Source organism: Panthera onca, chromosome D3, assembly GCF_046562875.1.
Source record: "Panthera onca isolate mPanOnc1 chromosome D3, mPanOnc1 haplotype 2, whole genome shotgun sequence".
Taxonomy (NCBI): Eukaryota; Metazoa; Chordata; class Mammalia; order Carnivora; family Felidae; genus Panthera; species Panthera onca.
In genome coordinates this window covers 73,438,936-73,454,378 of record NC_138350.1, presented here as the reverse complement: position 1 = coordinate 73,454,378, position 15,443 = coordinate 73,438,936, and the positions used below count along the sequence as shown (strand labels likewise).

General features: G+C 39.0%; 1 protein-coding gene across 25 annotated transcripts in view; it reads left to right on the top strand.

Annotated features, from left to right (window-relative positions):
- Nucleotides 1-15,443, top strand: part of TCF4 (transcription factor 4) — a 353,798-nt gene that overhangs the window by 167,158 nt on the left and 171,197 nt on the right. For 22 of the 25 annotated variants that reach the window (XM_060613923.3, XM_060613912.3, XM_060613922.3 and 19 more), the window contains one exon: nucleotides 10,745-10,809. In XM_060613923.3, the coding sequence (XP_060469906.1) occupies nucleotides 10,745-10,809 (65 nt within the window). Of the gene's footprint in view, nucleotides 1-10,586; nucleotides 10,638-10,744; nucleotides 10,810-12,089; nucleotides 12,221-12,427; nucleotides 12,688-15,443 lie in introns of those variants that run through there. The other 3 variants (XM_060613928.3, XM_060613930.3, XM_060613929.3) reach the window with 3 other exon arrangements.

The window sequence follows — 15,443 nt, the reverse complement described above, 5'->3', positions numbered from 1 at the left end:
TATCAAGTTGCCACTAAGTCGGTTACAATAGCATCTTGCGTGGAAGCTCAGATACACAGCTCTCCTGTTGCCGCCTATTACCACGATGAGGTTCTGTTAGGCATTCTCTTCCTCTGTGCTTTTCAGTGCACCCGTTACACTCCTTACCGATGTACATTGTTGGGTTTCTCCCTAGCATTTCAACCAACTAAACCCTCCCTCTTGAGAATAATGTCCATCATTGATGTACCAGCAGCCAACACGTGGTACACAGAGGCATCAACAAATATTTATTTTCATATCTCATGGTTTTTTGACCTCTTTTACACTCATTCAGATGATCATTTTTGCAAGTTTCAGAACTGAAAAGTGCTGTCTGTAAACATCTCTTCCATGTCATGTATTTGATTTTCTTGCCTATTTTGGTAGTATGAGGTCGGTATTCTGACTACTCCCCTTGTCCTTCCTCCGTTCTTCTCCTTGACCATTTTTCCCACGGCCTCTCCTCTTCCTTCCTGTGCCCCCCGCCTTCCTCTCCTGATATAGTCATGCTCATGTATTCAGTAATTAGGAGGCTTTTCTTAAACATCATAGTGTGGGACTCAGTGGCTCATGTAACTTTATCTTTGAATCACCATCTTCCTTTAAAAGTGACTAGTGTCACTGGGGAGTCAGACTCTGAGGAATCTGGTCCTGTGTACCTTCCACTTTGGTTGCTGTGGGCCCTGTCTCTTAAAGTTGATCTTGAAGAGCAGGTTCAAGAATTAGCAGTCTTCCTACTTTTTGGATGCTCTGAGATGTATTTTGAATTTTGGGCTATTACCCCCAGCTTCTCAGTGATATATGTTTAGGAAACGTAGACCTAGTGTAATTCAATGCTAAGGCTGGAGAAATGATCATCTAATATATTGGTCATCTAATATATGTTAATAAATGACATTTATATTATCTTCCACCTGGGATTCACAATGGAGGCACCTGGCTGGCTCCATCAGAAAAGCGTGCGACTCTTGATCTCGGGGTCATGAGTTCGAGTCCCATGTTGGGTGTAGCGATTACTTAAATAAAACTTAAAAAAATGTTAAATGTTACTTATATACGTGTGTATATATCTAAGTACAATGCCTATATATATTATACACATGTCTAAATGGTATTTAAAATGTTCATGAAATTTTCATCTGTCTTACTTTTGTACAGTCTTGGGTATCATATCAAATGTATGTGTGGTTTCCTTTAGAGTAATACCTGTTATATTCTTGTTAGTTGTAGGCTCAACTTGAAAACTGAGGCCATTGCTTATGTGCCATGGTGCTAAATTATGTAATTTTCCTTTGTAGACACTATAACAAGCATAATACTAATAAACCTTTTCCTCTGTTTTCTGTTCCACTTACTCAGAGTTTGGTCAGTGTTAGTCTTTACACTTAAGATTAGTAAGACTCTATTAGAACATCGGCTTAATGGGCAGCAAATAGTTTATTGCTAAAAGCGATTTGCGTGGTAAAGCATAGCTCTAGATTTTCTTAAATTTTGCTGATAAATTCCAAAAAATTTAGCCAGGCAACAGAATCTTTACTCATATGATGTTTCTATTGCGTCTGACCAGAAATGTCACAGATCTTGCCCAGAGGGATCAAAGGGCCAGATTCTCTCCCTTTGTATGGACTTGAGATGCCTTCCGTAGAGCATGGAAAGGGTGGAGGGGCCCTTTTAACAAACTAGGTTCGCTAGAGGTTGGTCCTGAAGTGTAAAGGTGACTTTGGTCTTCGGGTAGAATGGGGGAAGGGGACACATTCAGAGCAGTGGCCAGTGGGACTGAAAGAAGGGGAGGAGCCTTTCACCTCTCAGACTCTCAAGTCTTGACATTCTGTCATTTATTAGGAGAATATATGTGGGAGTGTGAGACTAATTTCTGTAAGACAACCAGTCTTCATTAGTGGAGATGAACAAGTTTAAAGGCTAAGTATGCTGCCGGAAAAAGGTTTCTGAAACAGAACTGTCAGAAAGGACCCCAGAGATAAACAGTTGTTTGTTTTTTTAAAAAAAATTTTAATGTTTATTTACTTTTGAGAGAGAGAGACAGAAGGAGAGAGAGAGAGAGCACAAGCTGGGGAGGGGGAGAGAGAGAGAGAGAGAGAGAGAGAGAGAGAGAGAGAGAGAGAGAGAGAGAGACAAGACAGAATCTGAAGCAGACTTCAGGTCCTGAGCTGTCAGCACAGAGCCCAACACGAGGCTCAAACCTCATGAGTCGTGAGATCATGACCTGAGCCATGATGCTCAACCGACAGAGCCATGCAGGCGCCCTGACAGTTGCTTGTTTTTTTTTTTTTTTAAGCCCAGTTAAATAGGTTGGATCAGGTAGTAATCTATTTTTTTTGTTGTTGTTGTTATTGTTGCTGTTCACCTGTTCACCAGGCTACCAGGTTTACTGGAGTTTCATCTAACCTTAGAGGCTATGCCTGTCATTTTAAATTGGTTACTGTTATCCCTGGCTTGTTAGACTAACCAGTGGAATTTTATTTAAAAAAAAAAAAATAGAATACTCCGGATTCTACTCTGTTGAATGCAGATACCCTGGGGTAGAGAAGCCAGGAATCTGTTTTTAAGAAACCTCTCACTAATGGTTCTCATGATCAGCCAAGTTTCTTAGCCCAGAATAGCCCATCCATCCTGTGTCCTCCTTTCCTCCTGTGAATCTAGCGGAAATATTTATTTCTGCTTGCTTTGATACCTGTAATATGTATTGCAAGACTGACCTTTCCTCATTTTTATATAAAAGCAATTATACTTCTTCGAATAAAAAAAATAAGCTTTCAAATGCATATGTTGTTTCTTCAGAGGCCACATAAACCCTTAATTGCTGTGGTTGTGTTATAGACAATCATCATGCACACAAACTGCGGTAACAATATAAAACAGGGGAGGCAGAACTATTAAGATCTTATTCACATAAAGCCAGTGGTAAGTTACTCATTAGAAGTAAGTTGAGTGATTTCAGGGTTGCCCTTAGTCCTTCAGGTCTCCAGGGGACCCTTGTACAAATTGCTGATTCAGAAAATCATTACTCTGGTGGCTGAAGTGGCACTTTAGTGGCCTTAAAGAGTTATTTGACACACCTCCCCAAACAGCTAAGTTATCCCCGTGATTATGTTGATTAATTGCACACTCTGTGGAATTAGCGTTATTTTCAGTGAAAGATTTTCCTGCATTTGGAAAGTAAAGCATAAAACTCATGTGCTTTAATTTGATAATGTGTGCACTTCTCCGAAGCATGACACTGAGTGTGAGGGGATTATTTTGGCTGTTGTCTAGGGCACGTGAAATAATCCTAAAACAGTACTTTTCATCTTGCATCTAGAAGGTAATTTTTGGTGTACCAGAGGATGGTCATTCAAAATGCCTGTCTGTTCTAACATTTTCATCCATCAAAGGACTTGAGGACTCCTTCTTGCCTTCCAAATTGAGTTAAAATGATTTGAGGGGAGGGTTGTGGTACACACTGAGAAGAAGACAGGTGGAGTAATCTTTGTTAGCACAGCAGATACTGACATTTATCTAGAATACTCCAAAAAGAAGTGGAATATATCTAAAGGGGCTTTGATACTGGAATTGGAGGTTTGTGTTCTAGCTTTATCTCTTGATACCTGTATAATGTCTTCTACACGTCTAAGTTGGTTGCTCTTTCTTCATTTTAGTGACACATCTATAAAACTAGAGAGGAAAATGCCCCTCTGAGAACTTCTTAGGGTGTATTGTCTTAAGTATGTAAGTTAAATTACTTTGCCTACCATACAGTGCTTTACAAATGGGAGTGCTTTAAGGAGAATTGAATATAGATTCTGAACCATAGGCAGTCCCGCAAAAGGAAGAATTTTGGTGGTGTCTCAAGATAGTCGGCGTAGCTGGAATTTTAGTCCACCCACTGTTTTGAAGGCAGCACAGTGTCTAGACGAGATGAGGTGAATCAGTGACAAAATGCAGCCAAAACTCATAATTTTCCAGGATCAGAGCTATAGATCATTACTGAGTATTCTATGTTTATGACTACAGCACATCCCTGAAAAAGAGGACTGATGCTGGTCTTTTCTGGGGACATGGATAGCTCCCAACTTCCATCATCCCTTGCTACACGCCATGTGCATAGCCACATTTCCCCCCAGTTTTCTTTCTGGTCTCAATTCAGGAAGAAGGGGAGGAAGAGAATTTTCTAGGCTGTGGAATGACTAGTTTATCTGCTGAAATTGAGTTGTAATTCTTTTAGCATAAAATTTATTAAATTGGGATTTTTTTAGTGCCTATAGATGAAGACAGAGTTGTCCTGGAACAGTGAGATTCTGTAGGAGAGAACCAGTGCTCTTTGAATTTGAGACATCAGAAGAATAATGTCAACTTCTGATTTCTTGCAAATGCAGGCTCATACCACCAGTCAAAGACCAGGGGTAATTAAAGTTGACCAGCTAGTCAGAACTGGTCATACACAAAGGTGTATCTGCATAGAAACATCACAAAAAATGAAAAATGTTTTTAGATCAATTTAATTAAAATCAAATCGATTTTTAGACATACTATTTATTTCATAAAAAATTACAAACCTATATTAACCCAACACATTCTTAGTGTTATTTTTTTTTAATAATAGTAGCTCCTGAAGTTCCTCATGACTTGTACTAAATGACAAAAAGATGGAGGCAGATCTGTGTTCAAATAAGTTTAGGAAATATGGCATTAAGCTAAAATAAATGTCTGCACTGCAGGACTTCTCAGAGGCTTTAACATGCTAAGATATAATGTAAATTTCTGGGGGAGGGATATAAGTAGCTTGTAACATTTCCTAGACTCTTTAAATTAGCCTTCCTTTTGTTTTTTGGAGCCTGTTGTGGGGTTACTATTTCAGAGAAGACTCTCATAAGCGATGCTGTGTTGTCCTATATTATATTTTTTCTTACGCTCTTCTCTGTGCATGCATCTTAATACGAAGTCATATTCTTCACATAGGGAATGTGTACAGATGCAGTTTGCTGCCATGTTTTTGTTGATTAGTTGCTTCAAGTTAACATGGAGATGGTTGCAGTTTATTATATGATGTCACAGGTTCTGGTGTACGTCAGTTGCACTGCTGTAAAGTACCAAGAGACCTTTTAGGGATAAAATACCATGTAAATGTAAATTATCACCACCTATAAGACACTTTCATTAATTTCATATCAAATTCATGAGTGTTTTGAGTTCTGGGATTTGAGTCTTCAGTATTGGGCTTCTTGCTTATTTATAGTTTTTTTTTTTTTTTTTTTTTCTTTTCTTTTCCCCTCCGGAGTTTTAAGTAGCAGCACAGAATAGTGCTAAGAGCACAGCCTTTGGAATCAAACTGCTAGGGTTCGAATCCTGGTTAGGTCACTCAACTCCTGTGTAACCTCAGTCAGTTTTCTGTGTCTCAGTTTCCTCATCTATAAAATGGTGTTTATATTACCTGCCTCCCAGGGTTGTTGTGCAGATTGAATAAATCAGTCTGCATATGCCCTTTGTGTAGTGGGCAGTAATACATGGCAAGGACTCAGTTATTCTTATTTGGGTAAAGGAGGGAAAAGCGAGCATGGAAAAGATGAAAGGTCTGTAAATAATAACCTCACATATGCTTTCAGAGCCACCAAAAATTTCAGTCATTGTTTAGTGAAATAGTCTTTTCAATATGCAAAAAAAAAAAAAAAAAAAATTAATAGGGTAACCAGGGATGATGGGTTGGGGTTGGGGACAGAGATTTATTCTGATCCGAACATGGTTATGATGAGTTCCCCAGTCTGATGCCAGGGAACAAAAGGCTCATTCTTCAGTTCCCAGAATGAGGATTAACAGCGAAACAGCCTTGCTTGGCTTGTCCTGAAGCATCAGATAATTTTTCATTAAGGCTTTTCATGGGATGATATGTTCCACTGGTATAGGTACATCTTTTTCAGTGGTGGATGAAATACCTACCATGTGTATTTCATTTTTAAAGTGACCTTTTAAGAATGAAAGGCCAGAAAGCCAAACATGACCTTGTTATTACCCTACTGGTCAACCACAGCCTATCTTCAGAAATCACGTTATCAGTAAGTTGTTCTTGTCTGTTTCCATGTGGATTAGAATTGTTCAGGTGCAGTAATCTACCAAAGGTGATACTTCTTGGATGTATCCTTGTAAATAAATGGACTTATGAGATCATGTTTGCTTTAAGTGATGTTTTCATTCTCATCCGGTTTCCTTGGCATTCCCTTACAATAGGATACCATGGATATATTGAAAGAAAAAAATAGAAGTCAAATGGAAAATGATATAAGAATATAAAAGTATTACATTTGGAATTTTATAGACATTTGTTAACAGTAATGCCCCTAAACAAAAGCCATTTTTTCCCCCTTACCTTCCCAGGGCAGCAAGATAAAGGGTTTATTGAATAGATCAACAAAAATATTGGCCTTTAAAAAAATTGGAAGCAGCTTATATTTTCTGCTTAGGTTTGTGTTTCAAGGGCAACAGAAGAAGCAAGGGAATCCTTTATTGATTATCAATTGCTGCCATTTTAATAGTCAAATTTAAATATAGGTTTTAGCAGCTGATGGGTTCAATTTGGTCAAAACACGTGTTGACTTTCTGGATTGTTTGCTCACTGTAGATGCCGACTTGTTCTGGAGAAGGGGCTGCGTGTTGATCTCCTTTGTCTCCAGAAGGATTGATTGACGGATGTTGTGTCTGCTCATTTACAGCATTTTTCTTGCTTAATTTAAAAAATTGTGACATAGTATTACATGTTCCTTGTATACATCATTTTTGCAGAAGAAAGTTGTTTAGCCAATATGTCGACTTAGTTTATGAAATCCTCTCTATAGCTTTCATTCAGCCTTCAGTGTACTCCATTAGGTCATATCATTCGTTTCGTGCAAGGCAAATCATCACCAGCAGCAAAGTTTAACATTTGGTCCTTTTAGGTATAAAAATGAATCAAATGCCTGACAAGATTGGTTTCTGGTATATATTTCAGAATCCCCCCCGCGCCCCACCCCTTTACGGGCATACAACAAATGTTACTAACGGGTACTTTTAGTTTCTAAAATATGGACAGCAGTAGTCCATGCAGTAAAAGACTTGAGCGATTAATGCCACCCTTATGCCTCTTCTGAGTAGTTTTCGCCATGGGGCTTGGCACTGCCACCATTGTCTTTGTGCCAAAAAATATCCGCAGCGGCTGTCGCATCGTCGTACTAGAGGGTTGTCTCGAAAATTCCGCAGTGAACGCGCCGGGTTTGTTCATCGCTGCTATCTCTTTTAAATATTGGGAAAATAGAACCTTCAGCTCTTTCAGGGCTTCATTGTGGTTGTGGGGATGGGGGGGGGAGGTGGGTGTCGAAGAATGGAGAAAGGAGGAAAGAAGCTGTCCGCGCCAGCCAGTAGGTATAAGTGACAAAAACCCATGCCTGACATAGAGGAAACGCAGATAGTTAGGGGCTTTTGTGTTCATGAGCACAGATAGTCACTTAAGAATCCTACTCAGACATGTTATCAGTGCTCTTGAAAATTTTATTATCTGAAACAAATGTTCCAGCGAATTTTAAGCAGAAAATCAACATCAAAACCATAGCTAATTTTTAATGGACAGTTTGCACAAAAGATATATATATGTACATATATATATTCTTTAGAAACTGAGATGTCATTGTAAAATGGCTGCTGTTTGTCATTAGCAAATGATAGGAACAGATATAATATGTTTGAGAAGGTGCTCGGTTTGCCCACAGTCCCTGATTATTTTGCTCCCAAACAGGGGTTTGGGCTGTGAGGGCAGATTTATAGTTGAATTTGGGAACAAAAAGATGTAATAAAGTTAAAGGCTTACACTATCAGAATGAAATGTGTTCTCTCATGATCTCTGGAGCGATCTATTTGATGGTAAAAGTGGATGCTACAGATGAAATCTTTACAAGGAGCATAATCCTAAAAAAAAAAAAAAATTAAAAAAAAAAAGTGCACCTCCCAGCCTCCTGCTGGCTGCGCTGCCTCTTTGGTACCTCGCAGACTTCGACAGAGTCCTGGACGGGTGCCCATTGATGTCATGGAAACACTCAAATTACTGAGAATGATTCATGTCTATGCTGGTCTCTTATCCTCCCCCACACAAACAGGAGTAGATTTTTAACCCTGACAACTTGTAATTTGCAGTGGGTTTATTTTTGTATCTGGATAAATATTTTTTAACAAGCAAAATTAAGATTAAGCAGTCTGTATCTGATATGATAGTAAAGAATGCTGGGTCTATGTAGCCAAGAGTACTTTGGGGACTCTGTGCAGCGTGAATTCATATTCTTCTCGTCTCTCCCTCCTCCTTCTCTCCCTTCCTTCCTACCCCCTTGCTCTTTTCATTTCATTCTCCCTCTCTTTATTTCTCTCCTTTCTCTTCCATTTATTTTCATTCATATTCTCTTTCCCTCCCTCCCTCCCTCTCTCTTCCTTCTTCTTCTTCTTCCTCTTCCTCCTCTTCTTCTTCTTCTTCTTCTTCTTCTTCTTCTTCTTCTTCTCTCCCTCTCCCTCACCCTCTCCCTCTCCCTCTCCCTCTCTCTCCCCCCTCCCCTCTCTCCCCCTTACTATTTGCACTGATCTTCTACCTTTAAAATGATGGAAGGAATAGCCCCAGCTTATATATATGAATTGAGACAAATCCTGGTAGGAACCAGGTCTCTGTGCTGGAGTCAGGGGTGGGAAATAATACCAGGTGGTGAAATTCTATAGGGGATAGCTTCAGTAATTCCTTCTAGAGAAAAATTAGATAGCCCTTCTTCCTTCCTACTGTATTTCGCAATCTGATTTTTAGAAATTACCCAAACAGGACACTAGATGTTTGTTCACTTAACTGGGAAGTCAGAGTAAATTCTCCTTTATCCATCTATCTTTCTGTCTGTCTGTCTGCCTACCTCCCTACTCCACCTGCTTTTCTGATTGTTAAACAAGTGGATATTACATCAGAGTGAACTATGTGGTGGCTGTATTGAAGCTTTTTAGACATAAGAGCATAAGGAAGGACATATGTCATTTGATAGCTCATAAAGGTCGAGCTTTTTCTGTTAGTAATATTTACAAAGAGAAATTAAAGAGTATAAGTTTACACTTGGTTTACACAGAAGAGTACGTATGTCTGTATGACCACTTATGCTTCTGAAATGGGTAAACGTGTCTTTTCTTTAACGTAAAATCCTCATACAATGAAAGTTATTCTCTTAGATCTTTCTTGATAGACAGTCTATGAGATGGTATCCTGTTTCATTGGAATTGAAACTGATACGGACATTGATTTTCTACTTTGCCCTCAACACAATACCAGAAATGGGGCAGGGGGGAAGTGTTTTCCTAAGCCTGAGATTCATTGAAGCTAGTAGAAAAGTTAATACCGAGAGAGAAATTTTAACACTCAGGTTTGGCTTTTTTTTTGAAAATCATCTTCCATTTTATGTATATAGTGACTTAGCTACAAGGTGCACTTTTGACAAGATAGAAGATTTATTAAAGATAGGTTCTTTGTGTGGTGTCAGGAAGGTAGACTCTAATAGCATTGTCATTGAACCAAAAGATAAAAAATGACTACTGTTACTTTTAACATTTATTTTAACTGGAGTTGAGGGAGGAAAACTTGGGGGTTGTAAACTTTAGAAGGATTTCAATTCAGTGTCTCAAAATACCACTGTTGAGTCTTCCCATTGGAAAAAAGAACAGTAGAGTCCTGGGTGTAAAGTACTATGCACCCTTAAGCTCTACTCTTGAAGAAAGAAGTAACCCTCCCTCTTGGGGTGGGGCTTATGTTCTGGGCACCTAGTCATGTCACTAGTCCTTTTTAATGTCCTAATACGGATCAATTTTCTATGACAACTCTTCATATGTCACTAAATTCTACTGCTTAGATCTCTTGAAATGTGGTTTCATTGTCTCCCTTGCAGATTATTAAGGCTAAAGATACTTCTAAAATAAACAAATGAGCAGCCTTGATGTTATCCTTAGATGTGGCCAGATAGCATCTGAGGCTCTATATATCTCTGTAGAGCCATCTACGGATAAAAACTGAGTTGTTAGAATTGGAACCAGACACTGACGTTGCCTTATTCCTTGTTCCACTGGGTCAGTTGGTAGAATCTGAATTTGGGTTCAGAGGGGGCAATTTTTCAAAAGCCCCCTTTCCCAAATGTAAATTCCATCATCATTTCGATCATTATGGGGTGTACCCCTGGGAAAGGGAGCTTAAAAGAAGAGAGAGAGAGAGAGAGTCAGAATTTTGAGTAGTTTCTTTGCTATATTCACCATCTGGAGAGCCTTGATTGATTAGCTTTGGCCTCACCATTAAGTGTCAATATAATCAATGGGAATTACTAGACTAGGGTCATTACATAGATAATTTGCCTGCTGTGTAAATAAAAATGAAATTGTTTAAATTTTGTGAGAGAAAGAAAGTGAAAATAAGGGCTGACAATTTGTTTGTTAGAGAAAGTGGAGGCCATTGGAATGACAGTTTTTGGAAGTGTGGAGCAGTTTGGCTAAGAATAGGAATGAAGGATATTTTTTTTCCAGTTTATCATAGCCAGAGTGAGGAAGTGCTGTTCCCTCTCTTGCTTGCATACATTTGCCCGTAGTGCCTACTTTACGTATGTAAACATCGGGGAAGAGAAGTGGATGTCTGTTACCTGGAGATTTTTTTTTTTTTTTTAAAGGAAAAACGTAATTTACACTTTTTTGTTGTTTCTCTTGGCAGGTAAAACAGAAAGGGGCTCCTACTCATCTTATGGGAGAGAATCAAACTTACAGGGTTGCCACCAGGTAAGTGAGACTCTTGCTTGGGGAAGGGTTGAGAGAATTAACCTGGTAAATGACGGTTTGTTGTGTAAATTAGGTGATGCATCTTAGACTGTGGCACTAAGATGCACCGAAAGTCTGCCGATGCCTCCCTCTTCTAAAAAGTAACGAAATAACACAGACCTTGGAAGTAATAAACACCTCGTCTCTAGATCCCTGCTGTATCAGAACTACATTCACTGGCTTGTTTTTATTTTTTAATCCATCAGCCGGTACCAGTGGCACTGTTTGCAAACCAGCAATGCCGGTTAAAGTGGTTCTATCAAAAGAGTTTATTTGCAATTAAGAACTTGAGAATTTCTCACACTAGAAATACTTCATGCAGCCATGTGTCAGACCCTGGGTTCGGGTGGTTATTGCCCTAAATTATAGTTTTCATAGGGGCTGTATGATGTTGTGTGAAAACAGGGTTGTATTGAGGGATAAAAATGTCTGTGAAAATATGATTTGTTGTCCCTTTTTGTTTCTGAATTGTTTTTGGCTGGAAGTCAAGGCCAGCAGGCTAACAGCAAAGCCGTCTCAAGGGAAGCATGCGTGAGCTAGAAAAATAAGAATACTTTAATTAAATAATAAAATGCCAGTGTAATACAAAGGTATAGCATGTGTGTGTTTGCGTCTGTGTGCACTCTGCATTTGCATACTTTTCACTGCCCAGAGAAAGCCCAGTTCTGAAAATAATATCCAGAGCCCAAAGTATAAGCTTTAAGACAATTGAGTTTTTATAGATGTGTTCTTTTTTATTTCAATATTGGAATTAATCGCATCTTTAAAATGTTTTGTTTGGGATTTCTTTTTCTTTTTTGCATTGGTTTCTTACTTTGGAAAACTCTCGATAAAATTGAATAATCCTGTCAAATATTCAAAGCTTTCTACTGTTTTATTCCTCGTTTAAGCAGAATGTACCTTCTTGTGCTAGAAAGGGAATGCTTGCTCTCTGGAACCCTCTCACCCTCCCATTTTCTTTAGTGAAATGGGTAAAAAAAAATCAATTTTGAATTTTTGAAACAACCTGTTTAATATATCCTGGAAAACGTAAGCAAATAGTTTTAGCAATGAAATAGAGCCCGTGAAGGATGAAGGATTTACCTTTATGGATCAGTCATATGTCACCAAAGGTGGAATTCTGGTGGAGGTTTCTTCCCGCCCCCCCCCCCCCCCCGATATATTTGCATTTTTAAAGTTGCCTCCTCTGGCCCAGCTACCAATTCAATCCTATTCGGCATCTAAAAGATTGGTTGCGATGAGGGGATCCGTGCTTGGTTAAGAAGTCCTGCTGCACAAGCTGCAGAGTACAGTTCATGGCAGTTTGTTTGGAAAGAATTCTGCAGGAAAGAAATTTACAGCCATTCCAGCGCAACGGAAACATCTTTGGAATGTGAGTGCAAATGTTCGGGGCAGATAGCTCGGGCGACAAGCCTCTTAGTGCCGAGTCTCTAGTGTAAAGCTCCCAATTCCTGCAGAAGAGCCGGTTCCTGTGTATCTGGTTTCTGAGGGTCAAGGCAGAGGTCATTAGAGTTTTGGGGAGAAGAAAGTTGACAACATCCTTCCTTTTTGCAGATGGTCATGGCAGAGGTCTCTGTTTTCGCTGGGCCTCTTTTTCTGGTCAATGAGAGAATAGGCTTCCTCGCCCCTGTATCCTTTCTTACTAATAGGAATTGGCGTGATTCCTCACAGACACAAAGATTTCCTCTGCTGAGTAAGCGCGAGGCCCCTTAACTTGTTAAAGCATCATCCAGACCGCGTGAGTCTGTCTGTGTATGTGCAGGGACACAGACCCTCCCTCGGTTTGTGGGAAATACTTCCCTCGGGTGAAACTGAAGTGATTTTTTTGGCAGACACAAGGTGAGGAGTGGAAGGGGGCAGAGGGTGGAGTAGAGGTGGACGGACTGGTGTGTGATGGCTGAATTTCCGGGCCTTGGGAGGCTCGTTTTGAGACATTCATGTCCAGGAAAATTCTGTTGTATATAGGAGTATGAGTGCATATGCTTTTCTTAAAAAGTCTTCATAATGTAGCTGTGGAGTGTGGCGATTCTGTCATTCTTATTTCTGCTTCGTGGTCGTGAGTCTTGCAAGAACCGACTATCTCTGTGCTTAGCATGGTCTCAGCAGTAACCATAAACAGTGTGATCACTTAAGGATAAATAAAAGAGCAAAATTTTGGAAATCCCCTGATTGAGAAAATTGAGGCTGGAGAGGAAAAGTGCACATACTATGAATTTCTTCTGCTTTCCGTGAAATTTGAGAACAGAGCAGACCATAGTGTGTCTCTTCCAGTGAATGTTTCTCTTATGCCGAATTGCTTTTTGAATCCCCGTCTCCAACACCAGCTATGCAAACCAAAAAAGAAAGGCAAAGTGTCGGGTACTTGGGCTTCAAGTCTAAGTAGCAGATCACAGCTGAAATGATTCCCCACTGTGTGGTAAGGTGAGTGGCTTCCTGGAGAGAAAGCTTTTGTTTTCTCCTGTTTACTACATTATGGAGATGCTGGGTGGAAATCCTATAGATGGTATATGCCCTGAGGAGCTCCAAAAGCAGCTTTATCATATTATAACAATGTATCCTGTGGACTTAGAGGATTGAGCACTGTTACATGGGAACATGCTTATTCCAGTCCCAAATAGCCTTTTGTCTGGTGTAGAGAAATAGCGGTGGTAAGCAACAGGTAGCAAAATGCTGTCCTGGAGAAATAAATTATTATTTTGAAGTGTATGGTATTTCGAAAATGCATCAGGTTAAAAAGATATTACACGTATCTGTGATGTCCCTCTTGAGGATTTAACATGAATAGTGAAAAACATGTGGCTTTTTGAAGAGTAGATATTTTAGCCAAAAAAACAAAAGCTGGCAGGTTCTTTTTAAGTTGTTTTCATTAAAAATAGTAATATGAATTCATTAATGCATTTCCACGTAAAATTATCAGAAATAAACATGGTAACTTTTTCAGACTTTTGAAACTGTGTAGATAATGAACCAATAGGCAAAAGCAAAGCGGCCAAATGGACTTTTTTTTAGTCCTCACTAAATATGGCAAAACTAATTTAAATCAAATTGGGGTACGGAAATCACACCCAGGCTTAAAATGTTCTTGCCAAATTGCAACCTCATACTACTTTTACTGAGAGAAAATAAAATTTATAATGGAAAGTCTGACAGAAATGAAAATGAGCGGAAATGAAGTTTTTCGCAAGATAGTCCAACCTCTATCCGGTAACCAATAACTAATACCTAATGGGCATCATTGAAGATCACAAAAGGAAAAAAAAAACAATGTCATTTGCTTTTGGCCTCTTTTGCTGCTTTGAATAGGATGTTTGGTGAATGCAAACTTTTTAATCTTGCCGAGATCTTCTGTTTTTGAATGGAATGATGATGTCAACACAAGTGATTGTTATTAAGGCAGAAGTTTTCTCCTTAAATGAAAGTTCAGGATGGATTATCAGGAATTGCTTGTCTTTTCTTTTTTGGGATATAGACCAGGTCTACAGCAATCGTTTCATTATTAGTATCTCCTGGGCAAGTTTTGTGGTGTGTGTGTGTGTGTGTGTGTGTGTGTGTGTGTGTGTGTACTATATGGAAAGCTGGGCCCTATCTGAGACCAATTAAATTAGAATCTTATGAGTTGGGCCTTTGCTTTTCTGACAGTTCCCAGGTGATGTACTGTGTAGCTAGGTTTGATGGTTTCCTAGAATGTTCTAGAGGAATGTACTGTATTTTAAAGATGTGTTCAAAAACTGGTATTGCCAGTGACCTTGAAAGAGCTTTTAGACTTTTTGCCTTAATTTGATTATTCAAGACATGGATATAAACTGCATAAAAACTTCATTTAAAAGGCAGTGAGAATTAGTGATTTACTGAAAATCAGGAGGACGCCTTGATGTCTTTATACAAAATTCTGCAACTGTGAATGTCCCAGCCCATATCTTGTTTTCTCTAGTGAAGTCCAAGGCTCTAACCTCAACTGCATTCTTTTTCTTTCTCAGCAAGTAATCAAATAGGACTATGCTGATAAAGTTATTTGATGTTGAGACCTTAAAACCAACGGGATTTAAGAATTAGGCATAATCTCAGATACTTCTGTTAAATTCCAGAAACTTTGAAACTATAGAAAATGGATCTTCTCTATATGAAATTTGACTTGCTCATAAACTTCATTTTTGATTCATTGAAATTAAACATTATAGTTGGTTCTGAAACGAATTACACATTTATGAACTGATTGTTTTTCTTTTGATTATTTTTATTTTTGATACAGACAGAATTACAAGTGACTTAATTCGAAAACTTTTGGCCCCTTTAAGTTTTCCTTATCTAAAGTCAAAATAGGAAGCATGGAAGCAAAAAAGGCATGAAATCCTTTGTTCTTAAAAAAAAAATGGCTACTTGGATATTGTGGAAGCAGAAATGCATCTTGTTTTTTACTTTGACATTACACTTAAATGTTTGTTCACAGTGGACAGTAAATCAGTCTGGGTCCAATGCATTCTTCCGAGGACCCTCTACCGCCCACGTACTGTGCCTGTGTATTGCCTTATGCTTCCCTTCCATAGCGCCTCTTGGATTGTTGAATGCTGATTTCCGGCGAGATTCTGTAAACTCCT